The sequence below is a fragment of the Talpa occidentalis genome, unplaced genomic scaffold, assembly GCF_014898055.3.
Source record: "Talpa occidentalis isolate TD23 unplaced genomic scaffold, MPIMG_talOcc4v2.1 talOcc4.12, whole genome shotgun sequence".
Taxonomy (NCBI): Eukaryota; Metazoa; Chordata; class Mammalia; order Eulipotyphla; family Talpidae; genus Talpa; species Talpa occidentalis.
The window spans coordinates 51,297,126-51,313,269 of NW_023601212.1; the positions used below are offsets into that span (position 1 = coordinate 51,297,126).

The 16,144-nt window shown below is 37.2% G+C and overlaps 1 protein-coding gene across 2 annotated transcripts in view; it reads left to right on the top strand.

The window, feature by feature from the left end:
• Nucleotides 1-16,144, top strand: part of HMCN1 (hemicentin 1) — a 508,306-nt gene that overhangs the window by 99,687 nt on the left and 392,475 nt on the right. For both annotated transcript variants that reach the window (XM_037506314.2, XM_054693419.1), the window contains exon 2: nucleotides 13,950-14,020. In XM_037506314.2, the coding sequence (XP_037362211.1) occupies nucleotides 13,950-14,020 (71 nt within the window). The remainder of the gene's footprint in view (nucleotides 1-13,949; nucleotides 14,021-16,144) is intronic.

Consider the following 16,144-nt stretch of genomic DNA (forward strand, 5'->3'; position numbering starts at 1 on the left):
CACTTTTACACTATTCTTTTTTGATTTTTTTAAAAATATAAATTAAACAAATTAAATGTTTTTTTGTTTTTGTACAGTAATTGATTTCTCCCCTCAGGTGTAGTCCCACCACAATAGCACCCGTGAACCATCACCACAGTCCGCTTGTGCTCTTCCCTCCACTGTTTTGGTCCCTCTCCCTCCCTGTACCCTGCTGTATGCCTCATACCCATGGTCACCTGGCAAGTTTCATCTTTTTCTTGATCCTTTGTTCAGTTTCCCTATAAGTGAGACCATCCATTATTTTTCTTTTTCCTTCTGACTTATTTCATTTAGCATAATCCCTTCATTTTTTGGTCTTGATTACTTTGGGAGAGGTGAATAGAAAATATAACTAGACAGTAGTATGTTTATGTAAGTGTTAATTAGATATCCTTAATCAGACTCCTATTTTCTAGTTTTGGTAAATCCTGATTTTTATCTCAAGTCTTGTTTGGGTATTAATATTTTTGATTATCAGAGATGTGGAAATTAAAGATCAAGCATAGTTCTAGAATACAGTATCATGTAATTTTAAATTCTGAGGTCTGGTTTAATGACAAATATTGGAAATTATGTTTTACTATCTCAAAAGGCAAGAAAATAAATCTTAGTAATCTAAAAACTCATGTAAACATGATCCACGTTTGACTTTTTCAACTTATGCAAGGTAAAAATACACATTTTTTTGGAAGCATGATTTAATTAGAATTTTTTTTGAGAAGGGGATTCAAATCCATTCCATTGTTTTAAATAGTGATAAACACAAGAAAAGTGCTTTTAAAAAACTCATTCCCAAGTTGAAGTTGATCTTTGTATTATAGTAGATACTTATTGAACTAGTATTTATTTTACATTGTTATGAAAATTACTGGTAGTAGCGCAGTAGCAACAGCAGAGTTAATGTTTAATCTACGCCAAGCATTGCGCTATGCGTGTCAATCTCATTAAATTGTCAAAACCACTCTGTGGTATATGATTACTAATCCCCAGTTTATAGATGAGGAAACTGAAAGTCACTGAGATTTAGGAACATGACAAAAATTAAGTACAAAACAAAACACAAATATGTGTCAGATCCTTGATTCTAGCCCAAGAGGTTTTGATTTCACTGCCTGAGCTCTTAACCAAAACAACAGACTGCCTCTTAGGTCAGACATTTAGGAAATGAGGGCCATGTGAGAGAAAAATTCCAAATCATATGGCACTTTTCATCTTGGCTATGTAGAAATTCTGGTGGGGTCTGGACCAGCACCAACCTAAGCACCATTAATCAGTGTCTTCACTTGGCCAAATCTCCCTTTCAGTGTCTCTGCTAATTGTTATTAATGGATGCCTGTAAAACACATGTTAATTATTACATTTTGGTTTGAGTACAAACAAAGAATCGACTGTACAACAGAGTCGACTCTCGCTTTTTGAAGTTTAGGTCTTAAAGGGGAGGGTTGATATAATCAGTCGGCAAGAAGGTTAGGAGTGAAGTAGAGAAGCATGGGAGCTTGGGACGGAGGGATTGAAACTCTGAGTGGTATGAATTGGTAAGAGAGGATTGATGACTCTGATGACTGTGATGCCACAGAATGTTTTTTGTCTTTTGTTCTGTCCACAGTTTTTGGGAAGAGGATGTGTGCCACAGCCTGTTGGGGTGGATGCAGATACACAAACCTCTCCTTACGGTTGCAGGGGTACATTGGTGACTTGTGAAGAGAGGAAGGGCAAAGATGCCAGTGTGGGTGTTTTCCCACTTCCAGATGTGGCCCAGTTTGTCTTGGGTTGAAAATGGCTCTGGAGAAGATTGAAACTGGAACACAGTTCCAGGTGTGTTCCAGGTGGAACACATTCAACTTAATGAGACCATTTTCCAAACATAGTTAACATAGTTACCAACTAAGATGTAAGGTGAATATTCTGAGCTTTTTCCTTTTAGGAGAGGTATTTAAATTTAAAATGGATGCACACATTGGTGATTCAGTTTCATGTTTGATGTTTACAATTGTACCAGATTGTTTATATTTTCAGTATTTTTTTAAAGATTTATTTATTTATGGATACAAGAACTGGGGTATAGGCCAGAGGTGTTGGGGATAAGCAAATTCCCCAGAGACAGAGTGGGGAAAAGAACAGGCAGATTGACTGAAATACACTGCTGAGGGGAGCAGTGGGCAAGGCAGGAAAGGTCTGTTCGCTTTGTGGGTCACCTCCTTGGCTTGGCTGGGGATCGAATTCATGCTGCAGTGGCTACAGTTAGCTTCATAGTGCTGCATCTTAACCCCTTGTGCCACCAGGGAGGTCCCTATTTCTGTATTTCTTCTATGAAAAAAAAAGCAGGACAGATAAATGTGTGCCATCAGTAGACAGACATCAGTGCAAGAATGTACAGAGAAAATAAAAATCAATAATAGGCAGAAGGAGATAACCACAATTTGATTGTTATTTAATTTTAGTGTTAAAAGTATGAAGAGTGTTTTATTTCATTTAATCAAAAGGAATTCTTTTATATTCAATAACGACGAACTAGCAGCGAGAAGATAGCCTTGCCAAGAGTTGTGCATTTGAAAGATGATAACTTGAAGTGAGGGCATTGGGGAAAAAAAAAACATATCCAGGTAATGACTCATTTTGATGAGATTCTAAATACTTAAAATATTTCACCTCCCAGCACTAATAGTGTCTCAAAACAATGCGTTCCTTGTCATTTTGCTTAATGCTAAGAAATATTTTTCTACCTTTGTCTAGTGACCATTATAAACAATAACCATTCTCAGCCAAAATTTATAAATACAACCTCAAACTTGTATGTGAACAAGTGAAATGACTTCCTTATGCTTAAATTTAAATACAATGATTTAAAAATTTGAAAATACTACTAGTTATTCCACTTAAAGATTAATTTTTACTCTGATGTAACATTACAGAATTTGTCCTTAAGCAGATCTGTCTTTGTGGATGATAATCAAAGAGTACATACAATTCTATATTTTACTTCTTTATTTAACATTATATGATAAAATTTTATTTCTGTTTTTACATGGAACAATAGTTGTCTGATTTACTTACCTAATCATATATTTTTATTCATTCTGTCATTTTACATTATTATTGTTGTTTTAGGAATGTCAATGTCTTCTTCTTTTCATTGAATTATAACAAGGAGGGAAATGACTATCACAAGATAACTCTTATTTTTTTTAAAGATTTTTATTTATTTATCTATACAAGAACTGGGGTACAGGCCAGATTTGTGGGAGGGTGAGAGGATTTACCAGAGCCAGAGCGGGGAACAGAACAGGCAGACTGACGAAATACACTGCTAAGGGGAGCAGTGGGTGTGACATGAGAGGTCTGCTGCACCATGTGGGACTCTTGCTGGCTGTCTGGGATCGAACCCGCGCTGCAGAGGCTGCAGACAGCTTCACAGCACTTCACTCAACCGCCTGTGCCACCAGGGGAAGCACTATCACAAGATAACTTTTAAGGCTTGAAATGCCTATAATATACATAACTAATTTCATGAAGTAGCAACCATATATAATCTTAGCAGCAGTGCAGCTATTCCAGTTTTATTGTGACTCTGGTTGAAGTGCTATTCTTTTAAAAAGTTGTTTTCTCAGGGGAGGGAAGAACACAGGAGACTATGGTGATGGTTCATAGGTGACTTGATGGTGGGAATTTTATGGGAACTATACCTGAAAGGAAAGATCAAACACTGTTACAAAAATGAACAATGATGTAAGAAAGTATATATATAAACAAAAATATTTTAAAATACAGTTGTGTCCTTTCTTACAATGTGTTCTTTGAATTTACTGCAGTAGTTACTTTTACTGTAATTAAATCTGAGCATTTGCTCCTGGCCTTGGGGTAGCCTTATTTCAATGAAGAATATGACATAGTGATTTGTGCTTGAATGATCTCTTCAGATGGTATATATATTTTAAAGATTTATTTGTCTTTATGCATACAAGAACTGGGGTGTACGCTGGAGGTATGGGGGTTGAGAGGATTCATGAGAGACAGAGTGGGGAGCAGAACAGGCAGATTGACTGAAATACACTGCTGAGAGGAGCATCGCGTGAGACAGGAGAGGTCTGCTGCGCCATGTGGGTTAGCTCCAGGGCTGATGATCCAGCTCACACTGCAGTGGCTGGTGATAGCTTGATAGAGCTGAGACTTTAACCCCTGCCGCCAGGGAGACACAGATGGTATAGGTTTAAATCTGTTTTAATTGATGAAGTAAATGTTTTTAAATTGGCTTTATATTTTAATTTTCATTTTACTTTTTAATTTGATTTTAATTTTCATTTGATTTTTTATATTCACACCTATCAATATTTTCCCTTGTGATTTCTTACATTACTTTAAAAAGAAAACGTTTAATCTCCTATAGTCCTGATATATATTCTAATTAAGTTTTACTTGAAATAAATATAATGGTTATATTTAACCATTCAGTGTCTTGATAAATCTGGAACAGTCACACTGTTGCCCAGATTTTAAATGAATAATTCCTGGGGCCTCCCCGGTGGCGCAGCGGTTGAGCGCTGGGTTGCGAAGCTGCCCGTGGCCTCTGCGGCGCCGGTTCGATCCCCGGCTGCTCCCCGGCCACCAGAGGAGGGTCCCACATGGCGCGCAGACCTCTCCTGCCGCCCGCTGCTCCCCTCAGCAGTGTCCTTCGGTCCTTCTGCCTGCTCTGCTCCCCGCTCTGGCTCTGGTGAATTCTCTCACCCTCCCGCGCTTCTGACTGTACCCAGTGCGTGTATAAACAAAACAAACAAACAAACAAAATAAATAAATAAAACATGCCTCTATAAAAAAAAAAATAAATAAAAAAAAAAAAATAATTAAATGAATAATTCCTTCTTCAACTTTCCTACTTTGGCTGTTTGTCTCTTCTGGAGGCACCATTTAGCATCAGCCACAAAATACTTATTGTATAATTTGGGTGAAAACGCATATAGTTAAATGTCCTAATATTTGCCTTTATTTATTTTTTAACGGTTTATTTATTTATGCATACAAGAACTGGGTATAGGCCAGAGGTGTGGGGGGTTGGAGTGAAGTCTCACCAGAGACAGAGTGGGGAACAGAACAGGCAGATAGACTGAAATACACTGCTGAGGGGAGCAGTGGGCGAGTCAGGACAGGTCTGCTGCACCATGTGCATAGCTCTCTGGCTGGGGATGGAACTTGTGCTACAGTGGCTGCGGATAGCTTCATAGGTTGTGTCTTAACCCCTTGCACCACCAGGGAGGCCCACTATTTGCATTTAAAAATGACTTTCCCTAGGGCCTCCCTGGTGGCACAGTGGGTTTAGTCTCAGCACCATGAATCCATTTGCATCCACTGCTGTACAAGTTCTATCCCTGGCCAGGGAGCTAACCCACATGGTGCAGCAGACCTCTCCTGTCCCACCCACTGCTCCCCTCAGCAGTGTTATTTCAGTCAGTCCACTTGTTCTTTTCCCTACTCTGTCTCTGGTGAATCCTCTCACCACCACTATCCCCCACACCTCTGGCCTGTACCCCAGCTCTTGTATGCATAAATAAATAAATCTTTTAAGAAGACTTTACATAAAACAAAGATGAAATGTAAAATTCATGTAAGTTTTAATTCAGTCTGACCTTATGGTTAGAAGAAGAAAAATCTCATGAAGACTTGAGTGCCCCTGGGTGCCAGGATATTTGTGGGCAAAGTATGGACCCTTCTAGTCTTGGAGGTCCTGCCTGGGATGCTGCCTACCCTGGTGTGGGGGTGCTGACCATCTTCTGCCTCTATGCTGAGGGATTCCCCCACCACCAGAGCGCTCTGCCCCTCTTCCCAGGGCACTGCTGCCTCAGCACCCAGTAGATTGGAGACACACTGGATTTTTAAACCTTGGCTCTGGGATGTGCTAGGGACCCTGATTGGGACTGCATTCATAGGCTTGTCCAGGCTGAGGTGTGACCTCTAGTTTTGCCAGTGCTCACACCCTACTCAGCCCTCCCTCCCACACTCCCTAAAGTCCAGGTCCCTGCTGGGCTGAATGGGGACAGTCTGCAGAAGCTGGACAGGTAACTGAACACTGTCCCGAATGGTGATAGAAAGGGGAGCACTCATGAAATAAAATTATTTCAAGACAACACTGCAAAGCATTAATTCCCCAGGCAGGAGTCCTTTTGAGAGCAGGGCCTTGTACCACCATGTTGGTTATAAATCCATGTCCTGGGTCCATTAATTTGTTAAACACATCCAGGTATTTCTGACTGTTAGGCTCAAGACTCCTCTTTTTCAGTGCATTTGTTTTTTTCTGGCCAATTTGAGCTAGCTTTAAGGATATAGTGCTTGTTTGTTGAATGAAGGAACACAAATATTTAGGGAAAACCATTCACATTATCACATATATAAACACACACAAAAGCATCTATCATATTTTAGCAGTATCTGTGATTCCCATATTTTGAAAATAAAATGTTTACTTCATAAATGTGTTTTCGATCACTGAATTGTATTATCTCTGAAAACATGATCAAAACACTGCATATATTTGCTTAATGTTGGAGCAATCAGGACTGAAGCTAGTTGGAAATTTCAACAATATTAACAGTTCTCTTCTAAGGATTTGCAAATATATATTTTTCTTCTTAAATAACATCTTAACTTCTCTTTTGGAATTTTTTCTTTTCTTTATCTCTCACTGATGTTCATACAATTAATGCAATGAATTGATTGTCTAAGGCAGCAATTAAAACATTGAAATTAATTCTAATATTTTTATCTTAAACTGTAAAGCACATGTGTCTATGAGAATATCATTATTTAAATTTTAAAATGTTCTTGTACATGGCATTAACTTTCCTTCTGTCTGCCATTGGGTAACTTGATCACATTAGAAAGTTTGTTAATTAAATCTTACTAAACAGTATGACTTACAGTTTTCTTCTCTCTGAGTATACTTTATCAAACCATGGATACATTTTCATGTGAAAAATGCTATTTTATCCTTAGAATTACAGGTAAAACTGAGAATCTGCATTTTGTTGATTATTAAAAATCCTGTGCCTGTTTTGTAAGTGGGCTTGTGGCTCTGGCCAAAGCCCAGACTAAGCAATAACATCCTATTCAGTATACCTCAAAGTCCTATATCAATTATTAAGGCATTCTTCTTTGCTTCCTGTTCTAAACAGCTGGGTAACATTGCAGAATTCATGTTCAAAATTTTTTGTGCTCACAATTTTTTCTATATCCTGTTCAGTAGTCCATGTGACCCTTGCATTGTATGTGTACTATCTACAATTTTGTTAAGTGCAGACATTTAAAGTTATGCAGCTTATTGTTAAATGAATAATATCTTTGGATAATGGAGGAAAATGCTGTTTAATCAATATTTGATAAAATGCTCTGGTGAGTTCATCATTGACTTAGACTTTAATAAAGCAACCAAATACATTACTTTGTGTCAAAGCAGTCATTTAGGGCCATTAAGTAGTCTTGAAAATTACCTGTTCTAATGTGAGCAGGAATGGATTCAATTAAATGAGTTCTGAAATATACTTGGCATTAGTTCATCTCAAAGTAGGGAAACAGTTCAGTGTTTATAGATTAGATGCAGAAAATGTATAAATGGTGTTGGACAGCAACATTATAATTCACTGAGGATAGTGATATCTGGAAAGAGTGTGTTGTAGATTACATTGAAAATGGCAACAGTAAATATAGTTATTAATATGATTTTCTGTAGCATCCCAAAGCAGGGAACATAATTTATTAAATTTTATTCAGACAACAACTTTAATGCTTTGACTAGGTGTAATTATTCTAGCAATTTTGCACATAGACTTTATGAGTGAATTGGGTTTAATTAATTGACCGAAAGTGGAACATATTACGATTCAGCTTATGGAAGGAATTTTAAGCAGACATGTCCCAATGCCTCGAATTTCTTCGTTCTTTGTCACCCTCACCCTCTGTTAACCCAATATTCTCTTAAAGTTTCAGCTCATTCCATATTTCCTCACTGATGCCTTTATTATATATTTTCCTGGAGCTCAAAGGTCTCTATTCTTTCTGGACACTAAGAAAATTTGCTCTCTCTGCATTTGTATCACTTGTCCCTTCTTTGATGCTGTGGTTATCTTTTAAACTTTTCATAGCTTGCTATTTTTAATGTTTTCAACTGTATTTAAATTTCTGTGATGGCAGGCCTTGTGATTAATGTTTTTCTTTATTTCTTTGATTCCTCTATGATGCCTTGCAAATATTGATTTACATATAGTAAAATTTAGAAGTTTTGCTTTACTTTCTTATATTTATGTGTAATTACAAATATAATGTTAAGAACTGTGTATGTTTTAAATAGACAAAGAAATTGTGAACACTATTATCCAACCATGGACAGGCAGTGTTGGGACCCCAGCAGGCAGCAGTAAATATTCCTTATTATCGAGGAACCACTTTGTGTGAAGAAAAACTGTAAGGAGCAAAACTCTGTTAGTGAAAAGGAAAAAGGAAGTGAGGAACTGTATATCAATCTTGCCAAGTGAAGCAGGGAAAGAAAATATTACATTGTGAACTTCTTTCCATTATTTTCTCAAATACAATCCAGCAACCCAGATTAAGAGAACAATGGCTGAGATGTTGGAAATAAATCCAACCCATCTGATAAATCCCTGGAAACAGGAAATAACAAAATTAATGAGAAAAGAAACACTTCCTTAGAGTTGCAGATGCTGTTTTTTTATTTTAATCAAAAATGGTCTCCTGATGAATAGCATATTGCTTATATTTGTAATAATACAGATTACCTTAATGTTTCTTTTGTTTTTAAAAATAAACCAGGGCCTCCATGGTTGTACAGGCGGTTGCGCAGCCTCTGCAGTATGGGTTAGATCCTGGCCAGGCGGGGAATAACCCACATGGAGCAGCAGACCTCTCCTGTCTCGCCCGTTGCTCCCATCAGCAGTGTATTTCAGTCACTCTCCCTGTGCTGTTCCCTGCTCTGTCTCTGGTGAATCCTGTCACCCTCCACATATCTGGCCTGTGCCCAGGTTCTTGTATGCATGAATAAATAAATCTCAAAAAAAAAAATTTAAAAATGTGGAAAATGCTATTTTAATTATTTGCATCACTATCTTGATTAAAGAACCAAATCTTCTGGTTAAAGCAGGACACTGCATTGTACTGTTTTTGTAGTATAGTCCTTTGCTATGGCATGGCGGCTTTGTGGTGTAATGAAAAGAAGAAATAAAGGATCTGAAGGATTTAAATGTTATTCTCAAAAGTTTAAACTTTATTCTCTTTTTTCTTCTCTCCCATTCTTCCCATCTTCAAACATTTATTGAGAATCTGCTGAGACCATTTATCACCTTGCTGTGCTGACAAAGGAGACACAAGGGTGATGACACTCATAGTATGTGGTAGATGCTTTCTTGTCCCCGCCCCTGCCCCCATAGGGTAGTGTAGGCACTTCCAAGGGACTGGGCACCTCTGACTTATCTCCTGATCTTCCATTGTCTGTATATCTGTTTTACATTCTTTATGAGGTTGTGGTGAGGGTGAAAGGGAGTCACTATATGTTAAAAAGTGTTATGAATTGTAAAAATATTTGCAAGTACAGTTATAGGAAGTAACAGTAATTTAATAGAATATGGGAACATTAATATATAGACTTGAAGAAGGAATTAGCTTTAATAGAGATTTATTTGTTTTCTCTAGTTTAAAATCCCAATTTTTAAATTTTGTATTATTTTATTTTATATATTTTTTACATCTTATTTAAAAAAGATTTATTTATGCATACAGGAGCTGGGGTACAGGCCAGAGGTGTGGGGAGGTGAGAAGATTCACCAGAGACAGAGTGGGGAACAGAACAGGCAGATTGACCAAAGTACACTGCTGAGGGGAGCAGCGGGTGAGTCAGGAGAGGTCTGCTGCACCATGTGGGTTGCTCCCAGGCTGGCCGGGAATGGAGCTCGTGCTGCAGAGGCTGCGGACAGCTTCATAGTTGCGTCTTAATCCCTTGTGCCACCAGGGAGGCCTTAGATCATTTTTAATTTCTGCACAATGTATGCATTTTCATCTTGGTTATAGTCCCCATACAATTCCCACCCCCTTATTTTGACCATAATCCCTCCCCCACCACCTGTAGTATGTCTCTGGTTTATAGTTGCTTGTTGATTTTGTAAAATCCCAAATTTTTATCTCTGTTGTGAAATCTACTTTGGTTCTTTCTGGAAAAAAATGAAGTCCTCTATGTTAATTAGTGCACCCACACTACCTTTTCTATTTCTGTTTCTATGCTTCTATTTCTTGCCATACTCATTGTACCGCCATGACATATTTACAGTTTTATCTTCTCCACTAGGCCATCAGGACTTTGAGGATGGGATTCATGTTTGTTCATCTTTTATGTTACCGGAGCATCTGTACAGAGCAGGTGCTCAGTGTCTAATTGTTAAATAGATTCCAGAAGGAACTTTCCAGAGATATTTCTTTGTATGTTTAATTACAATACTGCTAGGCAAGAGGGATAATTTTCCTTGGTCTGTTAAACATAAAATCCACGCATGAGACAATACAGAATTCTGGATTTTGTGTGCATCACATTAGGCCTATCCTGTCATGGTCCATAAGAAAGAAGAAAGTTAACAGTCATAGAATCTTTGATAGGGTGGAGATCTGGAAATGAGGAAATATTAGTGAGCTGCACAGGTATTATCAGGGAACTTGACCTTGCTTTACCACCAAAGTGATTTTGCCACTGCACCAAAAGTAGAGATAAGGGGATTGAACCAAATGATCTTTAATGCCTTTGTAGTTTGATTCTATTTGGAGATTGGTGTTTTGTTTTTGTATTTATTTTTGGTGGATTTTCTTTGTTTTTTTAATTTTTTATCAATATTTTTATTTATTTTTACTTTTTTTATTATTTAAATTTTATTTTTATATTCCCCATACAATTACAACCCCCTTATTTTGACCCCTACCCCTCCTCTCCCCACCCCCCACCCTCCTTGTTGATTTTGGTATTTTCTTTCTTATAGTTATTCTTTTTCCTGGTCCCTTATTTAAGTTTTCTAGATTCCTGCTATGAGTGAGACCATCCGGTATTTTTCTTTTTCTTTCTGGCTTATTTCGCTGAGCATGATCCCTTCCAGCTCCATCCATGTCGCTGCAAATTGCATGTGTTTATCTTTTTTGAATGCTAAGTAATATTCCATGGTGTATATGTACCACATCTTCTTGATCCAGTCATCTATTTTTGGGCATTTGGGTTGTTTCCAAAGCTTAGCTATTGTAAACAGTGCTGTTGTAAACATAGGTGTGCAGGTGCTCTTTGGAATTGATGTTTCTGTGTCCTTTGGGTAAATACCTAGGAGTGAAATTGCTGGATCATATGGAAGCTCTATGTTTAGTAGGTCCAGAAATTTCCACACAGCTCTCCATAGTGGTTGGACCAGTTTGCACTCCCACCAACAGTGCAGGAGGATTTTCTTTGTAAACAGTTAGAATTAACTGAAAAAGCTCAGCATAGATGAGCTCTGTAAATGTTAAATCTTATACAACTTCATTATATGTTAATGTTCATGACAGCACTAAAGTAATTTGGAGAAAAGGCAAAACACTGAAGGAGATACAACTTAAATCAGACTTTGTAGAAGGAGAGGGTAGATGAAGGACAGTGGGGGTGGAAACACAGCAGCTTCATGCTGAGGGTGTTGCCTAAGTTTGAAAATTGGATTGATACAAAAGAGGTCCTTGGAGACTTCCATTTGATTCTCCAAGCAATAAAGGGCCATGTTCAGGCTGGAGCATACAGTTATACCTACTGAATGTCATCAAAGACTTGGCAGGGGATGAAACCAACATGAGCAAAAGGAAGAGAAGAGGAAATTGCTCATGACACAGTTGGCACAAGGCTCTCTTAGGTGAAGAGAAAGACTGGAAAGGGAGCAAGACTTAAAAGGGAGCAAGGCTAATTTTGTGAAATAGTCATCATTTAATTCAAGAGTTGGAAAGGATGATTATAGATGGAGGAATATGGCGGCTCAGCAAGCCTCTACTTCTCTTGAGTACATCTCATAACTAATAATAGATTTATCTCAGCTTTCCAGTGTAGTTTGTAAAAATGTTTATTAATGAACTTCAGGAGAGATTTGTTTAAAACAAGCATATTGGAGTTATGGCTTACTAAATAAAGGTTAATCAGTCCTAATTTTAATATCATCTCCTAATCTCCACTCTTGAAGAACAAGCATATATCCAAGGCTTATTTTTTAAAAATTTTATAGGGAATAGTCTTTATGTTCTTTTGGCACCTTCACATTTAAACTCTAGGATTATTTAAGTATTATACCACATAGGGACATAGAAGTTTGACTTGACAATGTTGTTGACAGTTTATATGTCAGCATGTAACTGCCTGCCATTTTCTTTACTGTTTTGCATTCTTTTGCAAAAAGTATGCCTTTGTTTAGTCTTGAGGGAGTAAGCTTCCTGATTTGTCATATACTTGAGACATGACTTTTATATAGCTAATGACTGTTCTGTTTTGTATGGAATGCAGATGTTTGCATTTTCATACAATTTCCCCAATATCCTCTCCATTCCTTTTGCATACTGCAAGGTGTCTAATTGATAGTAAATGATGGAGGCATTTTTCCATGTACGTTTTCAGAAAAATGACATTGGTTATAGTAGACACATTTTTCTGCCATTCCAATTTGCGTCATTTATTTCTAAAACCCCATAGTCTGTTTTGTATCACATTTAGCACATAATGGAAGGCCTGGCTAATTAATTTTTATCCTTTGAGTTCACTGAGTTTTTTTTTCTAGCAATATGCCTTAGAAGCTCGAAAAAGTCTTATGAGCTAATATTATGTATTTTGTATGTATACTATTTTTTATGTAGTTGCATATTATGGTTTTAATACCGCATATAGCTTCACTAGATTAAACAGAAAACTTTATATCCACCATGAGAATGTAAAATAGTACATCCACACACATAATACTCAGATAAATTCAAATACTATTATTAAAATATGTGGCTTTTCCCAGAGAAAGTAATAGATACATGTGCTGTGATACTTTATGCTTATCTATTTTAAAGGTTTGTTTTTTTTAGAATAATTTTTAGTGAGTTAAAAAAGTGTTTTATATATTTGTACTGAATGCTATAAAAAATTGCCTATTTAACCCCAACTGGTATCTGGGCTCCTCTTCATCTGGCTTTGCAGGGAAAGCCATGACCATCCCCTCTACTTCCACTTGAAGTCACGGTTTGTGCAAACCTCCTGACAGATGTGAAGGTGGAAGCTACCAGAAATAAATTATGGTGTTTAAACCAATTCAGGAGAACATTTATAGTGATGCACAACACCTCAGCCATGGGGAAGAGAGGGAAAAGGATGATTTCCTGAACTTCTAACATTCTCATGTCTGTGCTTTTGCAGGTTCTTAAAAATGAAGGGTATTTTTTTATTTTTGTGTATTATTAAAATTTTCATTTCGAGTTAATTTGACTTACAGAAAAGTTGCAGAACTATTTAGTACTTACAGTTGGGAAAACAGAATTACAGGATAAATAAGTGATTTGTTTAAAATCTAACAGCAAAGTAAGTGCTCAATAAATATTCAGTGACCAGTGAGAGTCAAAAAGGACTAAAGATGGGGTCTCCTGCCTCTTTGTCATATGATATTTTTCATTACCTGTCTGCATTTCTCAAGGCTGAAAATGCCCTTTTAGATACGCATAATTTACAGTAAATTGTAAGTTACTCTTTGGTTACTTATAGTTATAAACTGAGAAAGTATCTTTGTTCTGTTCCTATTTTTTATTATAAATAACCATGGAATACACAGTGAAAAGACATTTGTAAACACAGCAAAGTAATGTTTTTAATGCTATTGTTTATTATTATTAATTGACCTAGGTAATTTTTGTCTTCACAGAAATTGGCCCAGTGACAATTACTACAGATCCCAAGAAATTTCAATTTGAACTCAGAGAACTATATGTTCAGGTGAGTGCTTTTCAGTTTTATTTTATGAGTATAATCTGAATTATTGGCTTCTAAATTACAAGACTGCTTCTTTTTCTCACCTGAGTCCTGAATGAATGGAACAATAGTTTGGAGTGTGGGGCAGATTGGGTTCAATTTATCCCTCCTTTATGCATTATCCATGGCTGTTTTCATGCAGCAAGGGCAGAATCGAGTAATTGTGACAGCCTGACCCACAAAGCCCAAGATATTTACTATCTGGCCTTAGCAGATAATGTTTATTCATTCCTACTATAGATGAGTCCTTTCACTAATTCTTCCCTAATACTTATAACTAAGGGAATGTGACTTTCTATGCTATAGTCAACTATACACAATTTTTTTTTTTTTTGCATAGAACTGAGGTGCAGTCCAAAGAACAGGGAGTGAGAGGATTCACCAGGGACAGAGTGGGGAGCAGAATAGATAGATTTACTGAAAAATGCTGCAAAAGGGAGCAGTGGGCAAGACAGGAGAGGTCTGCTGTGCCATAATGGGTCAGCTCTCTGGCTGGGGCATCAAACTCAGGATGTTGTGGTGATAGTGCTGAGCCTAGGCCACTGGGAAGCCCTTTATACAATTTTTGAATGTAAGTATAATTTTTATCAGAGAAGATAAATAACATTGGTTAAATGTTACTTTGAAAATAGGACTTAAAGATAAATTTGAGATGAACTTTTGCTCCTGTGCTGCTTTGAGATCATTATTCCTAAATACATTCATTAAAACAAACAAACAAAATAAACGAAACACTTGCTTCTTGTACATGGTTTAAATGTGCTACTTTCCATGTATGGAAATGATCTAGTTAGAATCTTCTCTCCTCAGTTCCTTGATCTGCAACTTAGACATCCTCTGGACCTTACTGTCATCTCAGTCCACTCCATTGCTCAAATTGTTAATTCTAGCAGCTTAGTTTCCAGCAAGAAGCATCTGTCCCACCAGGTTTGTTGGTGCAACTTCTTACACTATAACTGCTCCTTCACCTTCATCAAATTCTGCAGTCTATTAACCCAAACTATCCCATCTCCCCTCTCTTGCACTTTAATCTAGCTCAGAGTCCTGTCATTTCAAAAACACTCTTATTTTCTTCTTTGTTCATTGCCTTTTTTTCCAAAAGGAAAAACCTCATTTCCTAATGACCCTATATATCTTTATTACTCATGTCCATCCACCAGTGACCAAGTGCTGTTGATATCTCCCAATATGGCAGGTTGATTCCACTGTAAATGCATAATAATTTATCTCAACTGGAATCTTCATACTCCTGTGTTCCCACTGTAGTACATTGGTCAATTAAATCTCCCATTTTCCCAGTGACAACTTTTCTTTCATTCTTCTTAAATCTCCATTCCATCACTTTCACTTTGTTCTATTTCAGCAAACTTTCTACTCTGATTTCACTTACTGTTTCACAGTCACAAAAAATGGAAGCCACCTATTTCCTCATACCTAGCTTGTAATCCAGTACCCTACTTGATCTCAACATAGATCCAGTACCCTACTTAATCTCAACTCCTTGGCTTTCTTAGGATCTTAACACTATCAGATTATTTCTCTCAACTGTGTGAAAATTCTCATTTATTTTTAAATATGATCAAGTCTCTCCAAAAATCAAACAAATCCCAACAAACCAAACCATCAAAACCAAAACAAAATGAACAATATTCTATTTTTTCTCAAATTCTCTTGCAAATACTAACTATCCTTTTTTTAAAGATTGATTTATTTATGCATACAAGCAATTTCTATCCTGTACATGGATCACACTAAATTAGAAATTATATTGGCCTGATTGTTCAATTGTTTATGTTCTCCCGTTCTACTGGGAACTGAATGGCAAATGCCTTGTCCTCTCACTGAGCCTCTGATCCTGTGGAATGAGCCAGCATCTGCAACAGAGTGGACTTAAATGACTATTGAATAAAATATTATTTGAGGGTGACTTCCTTTTTTTTTTTGTGGGACCCTCGCCGGCGGCTGGGGAATGAACCTGCGCTGCAGAGGCTGCGGGCAGCCTCGCAGCCCAGCACTCAACCGCTGCACCACCAAAGAGGCCCTGAGGGTGACTTCTTTTAAAAATACACCATGGAATATTACTCAGCA